The 23,028-nt window shown below is 36.0% G+C and overlaps 1 protein-coding gene across 1 annotated transcript; it reads left to right on the top strand.

The window, feature by feature from the left end:
- The first annotated feature begins 190 nt into the window (after positions 1 to 190).
- LOC110443183 (UNC93-like protein MFSD11) lies at positions 191 to 23,028 on the top strand. Its single transcript, XM_021487230.1, has 14 exons — positions 191 to 303; positions 823 to 887; positions 2,628 to 2,735; positions 3,069 to 3,148; positions 5,241 to 5,337; positions 7,390 to 7,572; positions 8,818 to 8,852; positions 9,141 to 9,206; positions 14,670 to 14,795; positions 15,210 to 15,393; positions 15,941 to 16,004; positions 16,762 to 16,833; positions 18,127 to 18,297; positions 18,701 to 23,028. The coding sequence occupies exons 1-13, from the start codon at positions 199 to 201 to the stop codon at positions 18,286 to 18,288; spliced, it is 1,347 nt and encodes a 448-aa protein (XP_021342905.1). The 5' UTR covers positions 191 to 198; the 3' UTR covers positions 18,289 to 18,297; positions 18,701 to 23,028.

Here is a 23,028-nt window from a genome sequence, read left to right as displayed (position 1 = left end):
ACCTAGCTTCCCCGTCAAGAAAAAAACATATTAATGTTACATACAAAAATATATTTAAGGTAAGAATATAATTTGGTTTTGAATAAAATCAATATTGAAATGATAATATTGATTTTTGATGGTCATTTTAAAAAAGATCAATCTTCGTTCTTTTCCGCCAATCGTAGAAATCATGTGACTTTAATAATTTTGAACAAGATGGCGGAAGAAGGTGTATTCGATGTTCGGCTGGTAAACATAATCCTTGTAGGATTTGCATTTATGTTTTTGTTTACAGCGTTTCAAACAGCAGGGATGTCAGAGGTAAATATGTTTTGGGTGCATCAGTAAACATGGTTTTAACAGACGAATAAATGCAAAGTAAAAATCATTTAATGTTATTGTTTTCTTGAGATTGTCATTATGTCAACTCGTCCCGTCTGCAACAACAACGTGTACATATACAGATATAGTCAACTTCGGTAGGGGCGAGTCGCTTCATTTTTAATATGCTTCCAACTTATCTTAAGTTAACATACATGTTAACCGTTTGAAATTTAATATAATCCCATGGAGGAGAATCCTTACAAACATTAATTAAAAACGTAAAGTTTAAAAAAAAAATGTGTTAATGTTAAAGTTTCCATCTTTTAAGATACAGGCACTTAATATAATTATATAGGCTGAGCTGCCTGGCTTATTTTCCTTGTAGATGCATGTATGAAGCAAATCAACAATGGATGATAATTGATCGATGCATGGCAAAGTAATAAAGCATGCCTGAAGAACAATACAGAACAATTTAATGGCATTGTGTATATATCTTGATGCATATTTTTGCAGACTGCTGTTTTGAAGAGTGCCCGAGAAGATTCAAATGGAAGTTTCACTGGAGATGGTTCTATAAGGTATAAATTTCGAAATCATATGGCACATTCTACCTATATTTTCTGATTACAAATTTTGAAAAAGAATACTTTTTCCATATCAACTGACAAAATATGCTACATCCTGCCACTTAATTTGCTGGTGGTGTGATATATATAAATCAAGTTTTTTTTACCATTTATCAATCACTTCTAGTTAAAATTTGCTTATGGTAGATCCATTGTCAACAGTGAAGTACACTAACAATTTTTTCAAAAGTTCAAATTGAAACGTCATTATGTGTCACTTGAGAACTTTTTTATTTATCCATGGAAAAGAACAAAATATTTTTCAAATTTTTTTCATATCAAAAAGTTCAAAAAGTTAAGTTGCCTTAACCTGAAAACAGTTAAAGACTGGCATTGTACAACAAAGAAAAATAATGGTCAATTTTTGTGCTGACATTTATAAGTTTTTCAAAAGACAGGTTTTTATATGAATTTTAAGGTCACCTGAGACAAAGTCTCAAGTGAACTTTTGCAATTGCCTTTTTGTCCAGCGTCGCCCGTCGTGCGTCCGTAAACAATTTACATTTTCGACTTCTTCTCCAAAACCCCTGAACCAATTTCAATTTTGTAGAAACCTTCCATGGCCAAAGTCAATCAAAATTGTTAGACCAGATATGGTAGAATCAAATACTCTTCATAGATGGAAGGGTCTTAAGGTGCTTTACCAAAATTGTGAATTTCATGACCCTGGGGTTTCACGTTTCCCCCTGGGGAAGGGGTAAACTTTACTATAGTTTATATAAGGAAATCACATTTTGGACCAACATTTGTTTAATTTCCATCGGAATTAATTTAAACTTGGTTAGCAATATCAGTATTGAATAGTAGTTTGATGTTATGCACATATCAGCCCTGACTGACCCCCAGGGGCTGATCAGGGTGGGGCCTGAAAGGGTTGAATTGACTGAAATTTCAAAAATCTTCTTCTCAAGACCCAGATATGGTAGAATCAAATACTCTTCATAGATGGAAGGGTCTTAAGGTGCCTTACCAAAATTGTGAATTTCATGACCCTGGGTTCTGACGTTTCCCCTGGGCAGGGTGTGAACTTCACTATAGTTTATATAAGGAAATCCCATTTTGGACCAGTATTTGTTAAATTTTCATTGGAATTAATTCAAACTTGGCTAGCAGTATCAGTATTAGATAGCAGTTTGATGGTATGCACATATCAGCCCTGACTGACCCCCAGGGGCTGATGGGTGGGGCCAGAAAGGGTTGAATTGACTGAAATTTCTAAAATCTTCTTCTCAAGATCCAGATATGGTAGAATCAAATACTCTTCACAGATGGAACGGTCTTAAGGTGCTTAACCATAATTAAGCTGACTCTTCTCAAGACTATTTGTACATAGTACATATACTACCCAGATATACTACCCAGATCTTTCACACTACTTTTGCATTACATGTATTTCAAGTTACCTTTGTTACAAAATGATTTCTTTTTCATTTGGCAACATCGATAATATCAGTTTTTACATAACTAAGGTGGCCGTTAAGCCCCATGGGCCTCTTGTTTTAGCTATTTTTGCTTTGATATAGTCTTAAGAATACATTATGAAGTTGTTATATGTACCAAGTATGATGTTTGAAGTTATTTGGCTAATGGTGTAATTAAAGACAAGAAATAAATATTTAATGTGTTCATAATTTTGAATGTTATTTCAGGATTTGATGTACGGATTTAAACATGTTGTGTTGTATTTTACAGTCTGGGTATCATCTATGCAGTGTTTGCGGCTGCTAACTGGATAGCTCCCCCTATTGTTAGTGCTATAGGACCAAAGTACACCATGTTTATTGGTGCCATTCTTTATTTGTAAGTACAGTACAATTGTAACAGACTGTAGTAGACTTAAGCTGTGAGACATCAATTTTTACAACTGATAATTATAAGGCATTATGTGAACTCAGAATTCAGTCTTATTCATAAGATAAGCAGAAAAGACATTTAGTCTTAATTCATGTGGTAAAACAGTAAATAATGTTTTCTAGTGTACCTTTTTTTAAATGATGAAATTTCTATCTGTAATGATGTATCAGAGTACACAAGCTAGAAAGTAAGAAGTCTCTTTCATTGTCGTGTTTAATTACAATTGAATATAGCTCTGGTGTTTTGAAATGCATGTGCCCTATTTTGTCTATGAGACAGATTGTTCATCCTGTCCTTCCTGAAGCCAATGACTTGGGCGTTGTATGCAGGATCGGTATTGGTGGGACTTGGAGCAGCAAGTGAGTATTTCAGTGTGCGTTAATTAGGCTATTGGTACAGGTAGACTTTAAGGATGAACGTGTCCTTACTATGGTTTGAGTCTCCTTTTCCAAAGAGTTCTACAGCTGTAAAATCTTTGCTATGGAATGCTGTTGTTAATAGGTGACACTGATCTTATTTAGAGTGATTATGGTTCAGGTAACAGTTTTCTTTTATGGGAGATAACTAGCACAAAATCACAGGTGTAATTTGTAAGGTTACTGGTAACATGATTGTATCGTTAACTCCTGCACAAATCACAGGTATAATGTGATGTGTTAAGTAAATTACATCGTTAACTCCTGCACAAATCACAGGTATAATGTGATGTGTTATGAAAGTTACATCCTTAACTCCTGCACAAATCACAGGTTTCATATGAAAGTGAGCATATGCAAATGTAATCGTATATGTAACTCCTACACAAATCACAGGTATAATGTGATGTGTTAGGTAAATTACATCCTTAACTCCCAGCACAAATCATAGGTATAATGTGATGTGTTAAGTAAATTACATCGTTAACTCCTGCACAAATCACAGGTATAATGTGATGTGTTAAGTAAATTACATCGTTAACTCCTGCACAAATCACAGGTATAATGTGATGTGTTATGAAAGTTACATCCTTAACTCCTGCACAAATCACAGGAATAATGTGATGTGTTAAGTAAATTACATCCTTAACTCTGCACAAATCACAGGTATAATGTGATGTGTTAAGTAAATTACGTCCTTAACTCCTGCACAAATCACAGGTTTCATAAGAAAGTGAGCATATGCAAATGTAATCGTATATGTAACTCCTATACAAATCACAGGTATAATGTGATGTGTTAGGTAAATTACATCCTTAACTCCCAGCACAAATCATAGGTATCATATGCAAGTTAGCATAGCTAGGAAAACCCATGTTACAAATCACAGGTTTATGTGTAATGTGTCATATTACCTTAACTCTAACACAAAACAAAAGTCACAGGTATTGATGTGTAAGGTACCGTAGCAAATATCCTTAACTCTAACAAAAATCACAAGTATAATGTGTAAGCTAATATATAATCATAACTTTAACACCAGTCACATATAAATAATAGACTAGCATATACCCTTAAGGTAAATACCGGTAGTATTGTTATTTTAAAATTTATTAGTGTCACTTTTGTAAAATGATTAAGCCATTTTCTATATAAAGCACATTTTGCAATGCATTTTACGGAATTATAGTTATTCGAAATTTGAGTGTTTGGAACAAAAATAGAAAGATGAAAAGTGAAGTATTTCCAAGCAAGAAAAAACCCATTTGATAATACTCAATAAGGCAATTAATATTCAATAATGCTGTATATATAAGAATATACTTCCGAATCCAAAAAATAAATAGCTCTAAAGAGGAAACATTTTTCATCATTACCAGTATTACTTGTGAATTGATACCTTTCATCATGATCAGTAACAAACTCAATAAATGAAACTTTAATTCAAAATATATATAATTAAGTATATGTATTTTGTATCATTATTGAAAGTAAATTTTTTCTTAATTATTTAACCATGAATGCAAATACTTATGTTAATATGTTATAATATGAACAAAATATGGCATTCACATACTATTCTCATTACACAATTGGCAATTATTTTAAAGCAGACTCTCTAAATAGCTACAAACCAGCCAAATACTATGGTGTCAGTGGTGGTCAGTTCAGGAAGAGTCCACTGTAATTCAGACATAATGAGAATATTTACCTAAATTCATATTTAAACAGGTGTTTTTTGTATGTTTGCTGTTTTCCTTATGCAAATTAAAATCTGTACAAATATTTTGAAACATCGCGGTGAAAACAATAACAGTATGTGCTCACCAAAATTAAGCAATTCATAGGCATAACTTAAGTTCCAGTTGACCATGATGCATGTTTTCCTGCTATATAAATATGATCCTCATTATAAAAATATTAGAATGTAATGTATCTAAATTCATCATGGAGTTTTATCTTAAACTAAAAATCTTTTACTTAATGGCTTATTTTGGGTTTTCAGAAATTATTTCTTCTTTATTTTGTGTTTCAGTTTTATGGACGGCCCAAGGAAATTTCCTCACAATTAATTCAGATTCAGATACAGTTTCCAGAAATAGTGGAATCTTCTGGGCCCTACTTCAATGCAGGTTAGTAAGAGTAAACAACGGGAAAATTCAGTTCATTGAGTGAAAGAAACCACTAATTGTTTATGGTAATATTATCAAGATGTGGCATTTGATGGTGGATATTTACTAGAATACCATATGATATTTTTTCTACAGAATTTTAGAAATATAATCTACCTAAATAGTTTATCATTATATTATTATATTGAAGATAATGAATGACAGCAACTGTTAAAATTGTGGTCATATAACTGCTAGCTGTAGTGTTGATTCTGCCTGAGGTTATGCAGATAGATACACTTACATGGTTAGTATGTACAGCTAAAGGTGATACATCTATACTGCTAGCTGTAATGTTGATTCTGCCTGAGGTTATAGATACACTTACATGGTTAGTCTGTACAGCTAAAGGTGATACATCTATACTGCTAGCTTTAGTGTTGATTCTGCCTGAGGTTATGCAGATATATACACTTACATGGTTAGTCTGTACAGCTAAAGGTGATACATCTATACTGCTAGCTTTAGTGTCGATTCTGCCTGAGGTTATAGATACACTTACATGGTTAGTATGTACAGCTAAAGGTGATACATCTATACTGCTAGCTTTAGTGTTGATTCTGCCTGAGGTTATGCAGATATATACACTTACATGGTTAGTCTGTACAGCTAAAGGTGACACATCTATACTGCTAGCTTTAGTGTTGATTCTGCCTGAGGTTATGCAGATATATACACGTACATGGTTAGTCTGTACAGCTAAAGGTGATACATCTATACTGCTAGCTGTAATGTTGATTCTGCCTTAGGTTATAGATACACTTACATGGTTAGTCTGGACAGCTAAAGGTGATACATCTATACTGCTAGCTGTAATGTTGATTCTGCCTGAGGTTATAGATACACTTACATGGTTAGTCTGGACAGCTAAAGGTGATACATCTATACTGCTAGCTGTAATGTTGATTCTGCCTGAGGTTATAGATGCACTTACATGGTTAGTCTGTACAGCTAAAGGTGACACATCTATACTGCTAGCTTTAGTGTTGATTCTGCCTGAGGTTATAGATACACTTACATGGTAAGTATGTACAGCTAAAGGTGATACATCTATACTGCTAGCTTTAGTGTCGATTCTGCCTGAGGTTATAGATACACTTACATGGTTAGTGTGTACAGCTAAAGGTGATACATCTATACTGCTAGCTGTAATGTTGATTCTGCCTGAGGTTATAGATGCACTTACATGGTTAGTCTGTACAGCTAAAGGTGATACATCTATACTGCTAGCTTTAGTGTTGATTCTGCCTGAGGTTATGCAGATATATACACGTACATGGTTAGTCTGTACAGCTAAAGGTGATACATCTATACTGCTAGCTTTAGTGTTGATTCTGCCTGAGGTTATGCAGATATATACACTTACATGGTTAGTCTGTACAGCTAAAGGGGATACATCTATACTGCTAGCTGTAATGTTGATTCTGCCTGAGGTTATAGATGCACTTACATGGTTAGTCTGTACAGCTAAAGGGGATACATCTATACTGCTAGCTGTAATGTTGATTGTGCCTGAGGTTATAGATACACTTACATGGTAAGCATGTACAGCTAAAGGTGATACATCTATACTGCTAGCTTTAGTGTTGATTCTGCCTGAGGTTATGCAGATATATACACGTACATGGTTAGTCTGTACAGCTAAAGGTGATACATCTAAACTGCATGTTCTATATATATATATATATGTGTGTGATTAGCGATAAATAGTTTTAAATGTCCATGTGACGGTAAAAATATAAATAAAACAAAACACGAAGACTTGTATAATCGGCTAACGCTTTCGCCCATCTTGGGCTCTTCAGGCGATTTAAATTTGAAGAATAAAGATGCTCATAATTCAGAAGATTTCAGTCCTGAGTTAAGATTGAATTTTAATTAACTGTTAATAGCTTTGGCTCCATCCCTCGACCAAAAGTATAGCTTACTGGTTCCAACAACCCCCTGTCTGTAAATGTGATCGACGAAAATCATGTGGTAGAGATATATTGTGATTGTATACTTTATTTACAGCTTGCTCATAGGAAACATTTACAGCTACTTTGTGCTGAAAGGAAGGGAAAACATTGATGATCACGAGAGATTTCAACTATTTGCTGGCCTAAGTGGTGCTGCCGTAGTTGGTGTACTGTTGTTTCTTACTCTACGCAACAGGCGTAACACGGACACAGAAAACCTCATCAATCTGAACTCCAGGTATGTAATATAACACCAACAGTGTACTGTGGCAGGTTTTCATTGTTCATAGTATTAAGGTCGCCTTCTAGCATCGAGCTAGAGGGAGTTTCCCTTTAGCTCAGTGGTAGAGTGTCCAACTAGGAACCTGGAGATCGAGCGTTCAATCCCCGGGGGAAGCACACTATTCTCTATCCTGTTACAAATGGTGTCCGTGGCCCTTCCTGTGGTGACAGGGAGTTAGAATCTGGGTTGTGGTGTTCAAGGGCGAACACATTTAAAAAAGGGGGGGGGGTAGTAGTGTGGCAGGTTTTAATTACACTAATATGGCCTGTAAAGGCTATATCTGTCTAATAATGATATGTAAAGGTATGTAATAAGAAAATTATTAATAACTGGCTAATATATTATTATTTGTGATGAGACAGATTATAATTAGATACATAGTGCATAATTTTGGCTCAAGCATCTCATAATTCCACACTAAAAATGTCATTAAATTCCACTGATTGTCTATTAAGGAAAAGCAATAAATGATATGATATCAGTATTTTAAAATAAATCTATTGCTAATATTGTTAAAGGTTACACTTATCATATCTAGAATTATTATGGTCCATGTAACAAAGGTTTCTAGGGGAGATTACAAGCACTTATACAGTATAACACATCACTAGATACAGTGTTGGAATGAAAAGTGTCAAACCCTAGGATTTAGATTTTCGTCAGGACAAGGTTACACTGACTTGAGACTACAACAACCTCACTTTGATTGGTTGGGACTTCTCCATTTCATGCTGTAACTATAGCCCAATATTTCTTAGGTCCTGACACTAGACTTAGACATTTTGATACATGGTGCTGGAAAGTTTTGAGGTGCTGACAACAAAAATCTACTCTGAAACAATGGGGTATTTATTGATGCAAAACCATCCTTATTATCACTGACAGCTGCTGTATTCCGTCAGTAGAGTCCTCGGTTTTCGATCGTTCAAAATTTCCCACTTGTGTGTTGCCATATCATAGGTTTCCAAGTTATTTTATGACATCACAACATCTACTTATCCCAACCTAGGTTAAGAAATAAATGAAATTTGGGATCAGTCTGTCACACCTGAGATATTTGGGATCAGTCTGTCACACCTGAGAAATTTGGGATCAGTCTGTCACACTGAGATATGATGCCACTGTTGTAGTATAAATGTATCAGCACAAAGTAAAAATTTGTGAGAAACATTTTTAATATAAATTTGATATTTGTTTCAGTGGTACACAATCGGAGGGTCCACTGTCTGCAGTCAGTAAGTGTTGTTCATTCAGGAAATTAATAGCAGATTTGCAATGAGGAGAAAATTAATCTTGCTCATACACATTATAATGACAAACAATAGTGTACATTTTTGATGTAAAAGTACACAACCACATTTTTTGTAAATGTATTACAACATTTTTTAAGAACTCAAGCTTAAGTCCTTCCTTATGCAGTTGCAGTTTGTAAATTCATGGGAGATATGTAATGTAATTGTGAAAAAGTGATAATTGAAGTATGTCTGCAGTAATAATGGGATTTCTTATTCATTTATTTTCAGAGAGGTCTTTTCACCTTATGAAATCACGGGAGATGCGTTTATTGAGTGTTGTCATAGCCTACACAGGTAATGTGCATAATACTGTAAGACTTGTCAAATAAATGCACAATTTCATCAATACAATTATCTGTCAAATAGTGTTAGGTAATACTACCAGTATATGTCTTGCATCATTAACATATAAATGACCTTAGCTTTTGAGAACAAGTGCACACCCTCAGCACACAATCTATATTATAGTTTAGCGGTAGTATAGGCAGTGCTCAGTTATACTATCACACAGGTGTAGAACTGACTTACTTCAGTGGTGTATATACTATCACACAGGTGTAGAACTGACTTACCTCAGTAGTGTATATACTATCACACAGATGTAGAACTGACTTACTTCAGTGATGTATATACTATCACACAGGTGTAGAACTGACTTACCTCAGTGGTGTATATACTATCACACAGGTGTAGAACTGACTTACCTCAGTGGTGTATATACTATCACACAGGTGTAGAACTGACTTACCTCAGTGGTGTATATACTATCACACAGGTGTAGAACTGACTTACCTCAGTGGTGTATATACTATCACACAGGTGTAGAACTGACTTACCTCAGTGGTGTATATACTATCACACAGGTGTAGAACTGACTTACCTCAGTGGTGTATATACTATCACACAGGTGTAGAACTGACTTACCTCAGTGGTGTATATACTATCACACAGGTGTAGAACTGACTTACCTCAGTGGTGTATATACTATCACACAGGTGTAGAACTGACTTACCTCAGTGGTGTATATACTATCACACAGGTGTAGAACTGACTTACCTCAGTGGTGTATATACTATCACACAGGTGTAGAACTGACTTACCTCAGTGGTGTATATACTATCACACAGGTGTAGAACTGACTTACCTCAGTGGTGTATATACTATCACACAGGTGTAGAACTGACTTACCTCAGTGGTGTATATACTATCACACAGGTGTAGAACTGACTTACCTCAGTGGTGTATATACTATCACACAGGTGTAGAACTGACTTACCTCAGTGGTGTATATACTATCACACAGGTGTAGAACTGACTTACCTCAGTGGTGTATATACTATCACACAGGTGTAGAACTGACTTACCTCAGTGGTGTATATACTATCACACAGGTGTAGAACTGACTTACCTCAGTGGTGTATATACTATCACACAGGTGTAGAACTGACTTACCTCAGTGGTGTATATACTATCACACAGGTGTAGAACTGACTTACCTCAGTGGTGTATATACTATCACACAGGTGTAGAACTGACTTACCTCAGTGGTGTATATACTATCACACAGGTGTAGAACTGACTTACCTCAGTGGTGTATATACTATCACACAGGTGTAGAACTGACTTACCTCAGTGGTGTATATACTATCACACAGGTGTAGAACTGACTTACCTCAGTGGTGTATATACTATCACACAGGTGTAGAACTGACTTACCTCAGTGGTGTATATACTATCACACAGGTGTAGAACTGACTTACCTCAGTGGTGTATATACTATCACACAGGTGTAGAACTGACTTACCTCAGTGGTGTATATACTATCACACAGGTGTAGAACTGACTTACCTCAGTGGTGTATATACTATCACACAGGTGTAGAACTGACTTACCTCAGTGGTGTATATACTATCACACAGGTGTAGAACTGACTTACCTCAGTGGTGTATATACTATCACACAGGTGTAGAACTGACTTACCTCAGTGGTGTATATACTATCACACAGGTGTAGAACTGACTTACCTCAGTGGTGTATATACTATCACACAGGTGTAGAACTGACTTACCTCAGTGGTGTATATACTATCACACAGGTGTAGAACTGACTTACCTCAGTGGTGTATATACTATCACACAGGTGTAGAACTGACTTACCTCAGTGGTGTATATACTATCACACAGGTGTAGAACTGACTTACCTCAGTGGTGTATATACTATCACACAGGTGTAGAACTGACTTACCTCAGTGGTGTATATACTATCACACAGGTGTAGAACTGACTTACCTCAGTGGTGTATATACTATCACACAGGTGTAGAACTGACTTACCTCAGTGGTGTATATACTATCACACAGGTGTAGAACTGACTTACCTCAGTGGTGTATATACTATCACACAGGTGTAGAACTGACTTACCTCAGTGGTGTATATACTATCACACAGGTGTAGAACTGACTTACCTCAGTGGTGTATATACTATCACACAGGTGTAGAACTGACTTACCTCAGTGGTGTATATACTATCACACAGGTGTAGAACTGACTTACCTCAGTGGTGTATATACTATCACACAGGTGTAGAACTGACTTACCTCAGTGGTGTATATACTATCACACAGGTGTAGAACTGACTTACCTCAGTGGTGTATATACTATCACACAGGTGTAGAACTGACTTACCTCAGTGGTGTATATACTATCACACAGGTGTAGAACTGACTTACCTCAGTGGTGTATATACTATCACACAGGTGTAGAACTGACTTACCTCAGTGGTGTATATACTATCACACAGGTGTAGAACTGACTTACCTCAGTGGTGTATATACTATCACACAGGTGTAGAACTGACTTACCTCAGTGGTGTATATACTATCACACAGGTGTAGAACTGACTTACCTCAGTGGTGTATATACTATCACACAGGTGTAGAACTGACTTACCTCAGTGGTGTATATACTATCACACAGGTGTAGAACTGACTTACCTCAGTGGTGTATATACTATCACACAGGTGTAGAACTGACTTACCTCAGTGGTGTATATACTATCACACAGGTGTAGAACTGACTTACCTCAGTGGTGTATATACTATCACACAGGTGTAGAACTGACTTACCTCAGTGGTGTATATACTATCACACAGGTGTAGAACTGACTTACCTCAGTGGTGTATATACTATCACACAGGTGTAGAACTGACTTACCTCAGTGGTGTATATACTATCACACAGGTGTAGAACTGACTTACCTCAGTGGTGTATATACTATCACACAGGTGTAGAACTGACTTACCTCAGTGGTGTATATACTATCACACAGGTGTAGAACTGACTTACCTCAGTGGTGTATATACTATCACACAGGTGTAGAACTGACTTACCTCAGTGGTGTATATACTATCACACAGGTGTAGAACTGACTTACCTCAGTGGTGTATATACTATCACACAGGTGTAGAACTGACTTACCTCAGTGGTGTATATACTATCACACAGGTGTAGAACTGACTTACCTCAGTGGTGTATATACTATCACACAGGTGTAGAACTGACTTACCTCAGTGGTGTATATACTATCACACAGGTGTAGAACTGACTTACCTCAGTGGTGTATATACTATCACACAGGTGTAGAACTGACTTACCTCAGTGGTGTATATACTATCACACAGGTGTAGAACTGACTTACCTCAGTGGTGTATATACTATCACACAGGTGTAGAACTGACTTACCTCAGTGGTGTATATACTATCACACAGGTGTAGAACTGACTTACCTCAGTGGTGTATATACTATCACACAGGTGTAGAACTGACTTACCTCAGTGGTGTATATACTATCACACAGGTGTAGAACTGACTTACCTCAGTGGTGTATATACTATCACACAGGTGTAGAACTGACTTACCTCAGTGGTGTATATACTATCACACAGGTGTAGAACTGACTTACCTCAGTGGTGTATATACTATCACACAGGTGTAGAACTGACTTACCTCAGTGGTGTATATACTATCACACAGGTGTAGAACTGACTTACCTCAGTGGTGTATATACTATCACACAGGTGTAGAACTGACTTACCTCAGTGGTGTATATACTATCACACAGGTGTAGAACTGACTTACCTCAGTGGTGTATATACTATCACACAGGTGTAGAACTGACTTACCTCAGTGGTGTATATACTATCACACAGGTGTAGAACTGACTTACCTCAGTGGTGTATATACTATCACACAGGTGTAGAACTGACTTACCTCAGTGGTGTATATACTATCACACAGGTGTAGAACTGACTTACCTCAGTGGTGTATATACTATCACACAGGTGTAGAACTGACTTACCTCAGTGGTGTATATACTATCACACAGGTGTAGAACTGACTTACCTCAGTGGTGTATATACTATCACACAGGTGTAGAACTGACTTACCTCAGTGGTGTATATACTATCACACAGGTGTAGAACTGACTTACCTCAGTGGTGTATATACTATCACACAGGTGTAGAACTGACTTACCTCAGTGGTGTATATACTATCACACAGGTGTAGAACTGACTTACCTCAGTGGTGTATATACTATCACACAGGTGTAGAACTGACTTACCTCAGTGGTGTATATACTATCACACAGGTGTAGAACTGACTTACCTCAGTGGTGTATATACTATCACACAGGTGTAGAACTGACTTACCTCAGTGGTGTATATACTATCACACAGGTGTAGAACTGACTTACCTCAGTGGTGTATATACTATCACACAGGTGTAGAACTGACTTACCTCAGTGGTGTATATACTATCACACAGGTGTAGAACTGACTTACCTCAGTGGTGTATATACTATCACACAGGTGTAGAACTGACTTACCTCAGTGGTGTATATACTATCACACAGGTGTAGAACTGACTTACCTCAGTGGTGTATATACTATCACACAGGTGTAGAACTGACTTACCTCAGTGGTGTATATACTATCACACAGGTGTAGAACTGACTTACCTCAGTGGTGTATATACTATCACACAGGTGTAGAACTGACTTACCTCAGTGGTGTATATACTATCACACAGGTGTAGAACTGACTTACCTCAGTGGTGTATATACTATCACACAGGTGTAGAACTGACTTACCTCAGTGGTGTATATACTATCACACAGGTGTAGAACTGACTTACCTCAGTGGTGTATATACTATCACACAGGTGTAGAACTGACTTACCTCAGTGGTGTATATACTATCACACAGGTGTAGAACTGACTTACCTCAGTGGTGTATATACTATCACACAGGTGTAGAACTGACTTACCTCAGTGGTGTATATACTATCACACAGGTGTAGAACTGACTTACCTCAGTGGTGTATATACTATCACACAGGTGTAGAACTGACTTACCTCAGTGGTGTATATACTATCACACAGGTGTAGAACTGACTTACCTCAGTGGTGTATATACTATCACACAGGTGTAGAACTGACTTACCTCAGTGGTGTATATACTATCACACAGGTGTAGAACTGACTTACCTCAGTGGTGTATATACTATCACACAGGTGTAGAACTGACTTACTTCAGTGGTGTATATACTATCACACAGGTGTAGAACTGACTTACGTCAGTGGTGTATATGTTATCACACAGATGAAGAACTGACTTACCTCAGTGGTGTATATGTGATATTATCACACAGATTTAGAACTGACCCTCTGCAGTGGTGTATATGTTATATTATCACACAGGTGTAGAACTGACCTTCTTCAGTGGTGTATACGGTTTCTGCATTTCCAACAATAAACATTTCGGTGAGGAATCCAAGGGACTCATTGGTATATCTGGCATCTTTATTGGTGTGGGAGAAATACTGGGTAAGTTTTGAAAATAGGTGATGATGCTGAAAAAAATTGTTGTTTCCATTAATACAGTTTATCATAAAAAAATGAACAGGCAAACATTATTTCATTGAAAAAAATGTATGAAAACTGATATGGTAATTTATTTCAGGAATTGTTGAAATTGTGAAGATATCATCACTAATAGGAAACTTGAATAATTTTGATATAAATTGTATTATTGTAGTGATGAAATAAATTTCTAAAATACCAGGCAAAAATATTTCTTTGAAGGATATGTATCAAAACTATTACGGTAATTGATCCCAGGTTTTGATGAAATCATGAATATATGATCATAAATTGAAAAATTGAGTAATTTTAATGTAACTAGTATTATTGTAGCTTTGAAATAAAGTTCTCGGCTTGTGTGTTACCATGACTTGATAGGTGGTGCCATGTTCGGACTGTTTGGGAAGAGGACCAATAAGTATGGGCGGGACCCCATAGTTATATTAGGATACATCGTACACATGATAGGGTTTTACCTCATCTTCCTCAACTTACCAAGTGATTCAACGTTAAATAACGCCACCTCATCGGAATCTGCGGCCACTTATCTGAATCCATCAAAGTAAGTAGACCCTTTCTTAGTATGGTCCTGTAGCGACATATTTCCTGTTTTTTATGACTCCACCACATGGACGATGTCACAGTCACTGGTCCTATATTAAGTTAACTAACTTTTGCTGATCTATGTCGGAACCATTCCTTTTGAATGAATCAAAACACGAGATTTACATTGTATTTTGGAGAAAACCTTTGTTCTCATAAATCCCTTAACAGTGTGCTCTGCTTTCTTGAAATCCTTGTCTTCATCAGAATCACAATGTGTGTTGTGATGTACTTTGGTACTGTACAGTGTAGTTAAGCAGAGGAAGTAAAAGGACACATAAATTAATTTTCACATGACTAATATCCTATTTGCATGTAAATATCTGTACTGTGTACAGTTACTCCCATCTCTACTACATACAAATACAGAGAATAGGGATTGTGCTGAAGGGTTTTATACGTTATTTTACATCCCAGTTTAAAATTGATAAGCTAGATATTCGGCTTAAAAAATCTGAATATTCACGTAAATGAACATTAATTGATACTTTTCAATTGTTTTTCAGTAAATATGTTGCCATTCTGTGTTCATTCCTACTTGGATTTGGTGACAGCAGTTTTAATACCCAGGTAAGGCTTTCAGATTTAATATGTTAAAAGGAGTTGTATAAAAGGAAAGCGTTGACACTTTGCCTTTAGACACAAGGTTTTGAACATTATAGAAATGTCTCGATTTGATCTTTCATTCGTTTTGGGCTTGTAGTAAATGTGATGAATAATGCAATTCCAAAATCACAGATACATTGCATGTAAAGAAGTAGTTAAATTATTATTACATGTAGGAAATTTCTTTTTAATTATCCCCTTGTTCATGCATGCAGTTGCAATCAAACTACAGGTGCTATGATGACGCTGTTATGTTACAAATACTGTAGTGGGTAATAAGTCCCTTGCTTACATCCATGTCTCATACAGATAAGAAAGATATCCCAGTTAATGTAGGAGGCACGGTAGTCTAGTGGTAGGACGCCAGGCTCGTGACTGAAGGGTTGCATGTTCGAGTCACGGCACGGCAATGTGTTGCATCGTTGAGCAAGATACTTTACTCTCCTTGTTCCAGTCTACTCAGCTATAAATGAGTATGTGGTTGGGCAGTGTTAGAATTGTTGAATACTAGCTGTTAGCGCCGAAATGGCAGCTCCAGCTGTATGCTCCCCAGGGAGTTGAGAAAGGTATTGGCTGGTTGCAAAGGCCCTATAACCACAGATAATAATTTGTGAATCGCTTTGAGACGACCTAAGAACTAGGTTGTAATAAAGCGGTGTATAAGAACCTCGAATTATTATTATTATTATTATTACTAGAGCTTTTGATGTCTTGTTTTCAGATTTATTCCATCCTGGGGTTCATGTTTCCAGAGGACAGTTCTCCAGCATTTGCTCTCTTCAAGTTTGTCCAGGTATGTTAATCAGCCTAGAATACTACATTACTAAGGCTACTGTATACAGTGGTATTATTGGCAATTGTTTGTCCAGGTATGTTAAGCAGCCTAAAATACTACATTACTAAGGCTGACATGTATACAGTGGTATTAATGGCAATTGTTTGTTCAGGTATGTTAATCAGCCTAGAATGCTACATTACTAAGGCTACTGTATACAGTGGTATTATTGGCAATTGTTTGTCCAGGTATGTTAAGCAGCCTAAAATACTACATTACTAAGGCTGATATGTATACAGTGGTATTAATGGCAATTGTTTGTCCAGGTATGTTAATCAGTCTAGAATACTACATTACTAAGGCTACTGTATACAGTGGTATTAATGGCAATTGTTTGTTCAGGTATGTTAATCAGCCTAGAATGCTACATTACTAAGGCTACTGTATACAGTGATATTAATGGCAATTGTTTGTCGAGGTATGTTAATCAGCCTAGAATACTATATTACTAAGGCTACTGTATACAGTGGTATTATTGGCAATTGTTTGTCCAGGTATGTTAATCAGCCTAGAATACTACATTTCTAAGGCTACTGTATACAGTGATATTAATGGCAATTGTTTGTCCAGGTATGTTAATCAGCCTAGAATACTACATTACTAAGGCTACTGTATACAGTGGAATTAATGGCAATTGTTTGTCCAGGTATGTTAATCAGCCTACAATACTACATTACTAAGGCTACTGTATACAGTGGAATTAATGGCAATTGTTTGTCCAGGTATGTTACCCATAATCAGCCTAGATTACTACATTACTAAGGCTACTGTATACAGTGGAATTAATGGCAATTGTTTGTCCAGGTATGTTATCCATAATCAGCCTAGATTACTACATTACTAAGGCTACTGTATACAGTGGTATTACTGGCAATTGTTTGTCCAGGTATGTTACCCATAATCAGCCTAGATTACTACATTACTAAGGCTACTGTATACAGTGGTATTAATGGCAATTGTTTGTCAATTAACAACACCAACAAGAGCAAAAAAAGCAATCAACTTACAAAAGAAACTGCGATATTTGAAGACCATCTTTTATCTCCTGTCCAAAGCTCTCCTAGTTCGGACTTAATATATATCAGGTATATAGCTAAAAGGTTAATATTTTCGATAATTTTGCTGGTGTTAAGAATTCGCGGATATTAGTCAAAGCCTGAATAAAGCGAAATTAAAACCTGCGCGAAATATAACAGTTGTATTATATATAACAGTGTAGTAGTCACACCTGTTTTAATATTTTTGTTACAGGCGTTAGCAGCAGCAGTGTCGTTCTACTACAGTACTTACCTGTTGTTACACTGGCAGCTGCTCATCCTAGTTGTCCTAGGGACACTGGGCACATGGTGTTTCTGTCTCATAGAGTGGAGTGCCAGTAAGGCATTCCGGGCCGGCTACCAGTCCATCGGATGACAACGAAAGGTTTGTTATAGTACTCATTAGATTGACTGGGATCAACAGTGGGTAAAATCTGCTGTAGTCAGTCTTATCCTTCTGATTTACTGGGTTTGTTAGATAGCTAGGCAACATGGCAAGTGGATTTCTTCAGAAACAAAGCTGAGTATAAAACTAGAGCAAATTTTAACTCTCAGGAATAATATGGTAAATGCATTTTAAATATGAAGTATATCGAAAATGAAGATTTTCACATCTCCATCCCTCTAGTTAGGTACTAAAGTTTGGGAATACAGTGTACATAATGCATACTATACTTGTAAAATTAGTATGAATTTTTATGAATTATTCAGCTATGATGCCAGCTTCTAATCAAGGAAGGATATATATTATAATTCAGCATTAAATTATTTTGATCTATGTTTTTCAGGTCAACAGCCAGGATGCTACCTGTGCTGCTGACACAGAATTTACAGATGAAGAGGATGATGTTACAATGCGGACATGACAAAAGAGCCAGAGCTAAACCCGGGTAGACCTTGATGACAAACGAAGCCGAGTCAGGTCAAAAGAGGAGGAGAATAAAGAAAGACTGTGATCGTAGTGTAGAAAAAAATCAGATGTTACATGTATTACTGTATATATTATGTAAGCCTTATACCTACCATAGTTGAGCTGATTCTATACTGAAGAATATCAATTCAGCAAGATTCTTAGATGTATCTGTATGGTGAACAAAACAGTCCAAACATTGTAGCCCATTGATTACAAGGGAATTGCTTTTTCATCTGTGTTAAAATTTTGGTTGCCTGGTTTCACAAGGGCAGCTGGACCAATGAAGTCTTGATCGAGTTCAACACTTGTTCCCTTAATGCATATAGTTATTTTTATCATGAGGCCTTCTATATAATGTTACAATTATTTTAATTATTTCGGGCCCCCTCCCTCCAAAACTCTAGGAGGAGGGGGGCACTTTTTGTGTCCTCATAACTCATAGTTCTATATACGGTGCACACTTTACCACATCAACAATTACTCTCATAATTTAGATCGCCCGCCCCCTGTATACTATCAATTAAAGGTACCTCTTTTCCTTATCTCACACATATTCATATCTGTGATAACCTTTGGAGATTTATAAGTAAAGTGTAATATACTTGATATCGGGTGATAAAGGCACATCTGTCCCGATGGGATGTAGTACACATGACCATGACTATAGCAGAACCTTGCTAATTTTGTCTTGTGCACAGCTTATGTGTGATTCGAGTGGGAGAAAATGGAATATATATTATTTTTTTTTGTATGCCCTGCATGTATGTACATTAAGGATTAAGGATAGGTAAAGGAAATCAGAAAATGTTGTGTGTTAACAGAAGTTTGAACTGTTAGAATTTTTAAGTCATCTGTTGTAACAACAGGAAGGTTACACTATACCTTGAGTAAGAGGATGGGACATATGTTAAGTGTTAGGGGTTATTTATGTAAAAGCTTGCCAATGATATGTGCTAATATGCTGATATTTTACATGTGGGTTCATTTGGGGTTTCACATTGATGCTGTGAAACCATTTTTTCAGGTTTTTTTGTTGAGATTTCACAAAACTTCCAGGTCAATATTTTTAAAAGAGAAGTTTTGGGAAGGTTTTCTTTTCATTGTGTATAAGTGGTAACACACATATATTTCAGGTTTATTACACAGGTACAAAGATTTCATTTTGACCATAGGACTTTGTGTAAAATCCTCTGCTGTCAGCTCAGTACTATTAAAGACAAATATTTACATAACAATGCTAAAATGACCATGTTACTTATGTAACAAAGTTGAATGACATATAATTGGGTTGTGTGGTGAAAGTATTTTATCTACGTTCAATTTTATTTTATTTTCCAAGCATCCCCAGGTATATGTTCAGGCAAATGTGTAATATTGCCCCTAATGGTAGTTACATGTCTTTATATCCTTGATTTGATCATGTATTTACAAAGAATATAAAAGTATTTAAAAAGGAATATATATTCAAGACATTAGTTGGTTTCTCCAGTGACGGCCAAGGGAACAAGTATGTTTCTTTGGGCTCTGATAATGTATAAACAGGCAATCATTGGGTGGTTTTGTCAGCTTCTGTAGTTTCTTGATAATCTGTCACGGAAAGGGGGATAACTTGTATCATCTTGCCTTAGACGAGAATGTATATACAGGTACTACTGGATAAATCATTGCTTTACATTCAATGTACTTGACGTATGAAAGTGGTATTTTTTCCATGACTGGTCCTTGTTTATTATTTTCAAGTAATTAGTGTTTACGCTAAAAGCATAGCATTGATATCTGACAGAACCTACACTCTATGCTGTACGGGGCCAAAATGATGTATTTATTATGTAGTTACCCTACCTTTACCTGACAGTGTGTAAAATTGGTTTTTGTTCATGTACATAGATGTTATGATATAAGGAATTCAGCTATAGCTGTTACTGTTTGGGTATAAATGTATTAAAATGTTAATAGCATAAATGAAACATGTTACAACTTCTGAGACTTTTTAAAATGAATATTATTATAAACATTGCTGTATACTATTTGATTTTATCAGGCAAATATGTCTCTGCTAAGTATTTTTTGGGATGGATTCGGACCAAAGTAACTTTTGTTGTATAAATACTTTAACATGTCATTTGTTTAATTCAGATAAACACAGTTTGTGTTTCATTGCAGCATTGTTTTAGCAGTATCATTGTTTTTAATCATGAGGAAGGAATGGAGAATATTTTGTTGTCATTATTTTATTTATTCACTTTTTTCATTTTTTTTTAAAATTCACATATACTCCACAGTTTCTTTGTTTTTGTAAGATATTGGAATGTTTTATAATTTGATAATACTTGTTACGTTAATGTGCCGGAATGTTTGAATTATTTTCGAGAGGCTTAGAGGGTTTATATTAAAGGGTTGTGCATTAACTTTGACCAAATTTAAAACCATCCGTGATTGTGTAGACTTGGCTGTAACAAATATTATTATACTGCAACAAAACAGCCAGTATCCTGTTCAAAGGGATGGATCAGATGTGTTATTCTGTGCTATGGTAACATGATGTCATTATTCCTTTACTGTTGATTGCTTCAAGTTTAAGGGCAGCCTATGGAACATTGATATGTGATACATGTTGGTGTCTTACTGGAAATATAGAACATGTATGTATATAAAGAACAATAATTTTTATAAGTATGGAATTAAAGCAAAACAAGTGGTGTCTTTATCGGATGTCACCCATTTATTCCATGAAAGTGCCATGGCCAATCAACCATGATTTTGTGTATTGTATATATGTATTAATCTGCCAAACGATTCTGATCACTTTGACATGAGATAAAAATGTGGTATTTTGTATGAATATGTCATAGAGGGATATGTTTTGGGTTAGAATTTTTCCTTTGTGCTGGGTAATTATGGTGAAATAAGTACTGTTTTCAGTCTGTGAAGTGTCGCCTGCAGCAGCCTCTGTCTAACACTGCTCCCTGCTGTTGTGTCCTTAAGTACACAGAGACAAGCCTTTGTTTAAAGTCCATTTTCTGTTTGAGCTTGTGATCTAACCAGATATGGAATCATGGTCATTTAGTTAAGTTTAAATGCTTCATAAATCTGTATTGGTAAGTGATCTGTAATTTAGAACTGATTTTGTAATAATGCTGTCAAAAAGTAACGCAGGTGTCCTTAGGTGAGATCAGCTAGAGCGGAAACCACGGGTAGAGTAAAAGGGCAAAAGCTCACTTGATTTTGATTTTGACAGACTGTGTCATGAAAACGTGACTTTGGTATCAATGATTTTATGGCCAGTAATATTTCAATAGATAAAGAACAGATGTTCCCTTCACTCAGAGTGGTAGCTTCATTGACCCCCTCCTGTGTTTTATCACCAGATCGGGTCTTACAGGCCTTTCACTGCCTATCCATTACCAGTACATACTGTTTACATCCGTGTTCCATTGTTTCTGCCCTTAATAAGGGGTTATACTGCAGAAGCTTTAGCCCTTTCACCACTGTAGACCTAAATGGACTTATACATATCAACGCATGGTAATGTCTACTAAAGTTACATAGGGGTGAAAGGGTTAGTGATGCGTCATAAAGCTAAACCCAGCTTTTACCAGGTGTTGGACACCTAGATGTGTAGGTTTGTGTGATCATGTTTACGATTCGACACATTTTGTGACACACGTGCTGTGATGGAGATGATTTTGTGGTGCTACTTTGTTACATTAATTTTCACGCCCTTACATTAATTATATTTAGTTAATTTCTTCTTACGAGATTATTAACTGTACTACGCAGTGATGGCAAATTTAAATAGTATGCAAACAACTAATTACACAAGACTATAAACATACATCTTAAAGCGAAACAGAAATGTATGTCCTAAAACTTTCTCAATGAAGTTGTTTATTATCTGTGATAGTACCGTATTATATAACCAACATGAACGATTTCAATGTAAAGCTAGATTTATGTGTTTTCAGTTTATTTTCACCCATTCCATTTTCCACAGAAACTACATGACTTGTTAATGTTTTCAGCTATCAGTTGTCTATTAAATATACTAATTGTACACTAATCATGTTTATATATAGTGACAACATATGTGATGTCAGCTGTGCAATAGCTTTACCAAAAGAACACTATTTTTCAATACATTTCACCACGAGATTACTTGGTACTATATTCTGCCATGACCACATTAAATTGGTAAACGAACAA

The sequence above is a fragment of the Mizuhopecten yessoensis genome, unplaced genomic scaffold, assembly GCF_002113885.1.
Source record: "Mizuhopecten yessoensis strain PY_sf001 unplaced genomic scaffold, ASM211388v2 scaffold716331, whole genome shotgun sequence".
Lineage (NCBI taxonomy): Eukaryota > Metazoa > Mollusca > Bivalvia > Pectinida > Pectinidae > Mizuhopecten > Mizuhopecten yessoensis.
Note: the sequence above shows the minus strand (reverse complement) of the source record. Positions and strands in the feature narration are given on the sequence as shown.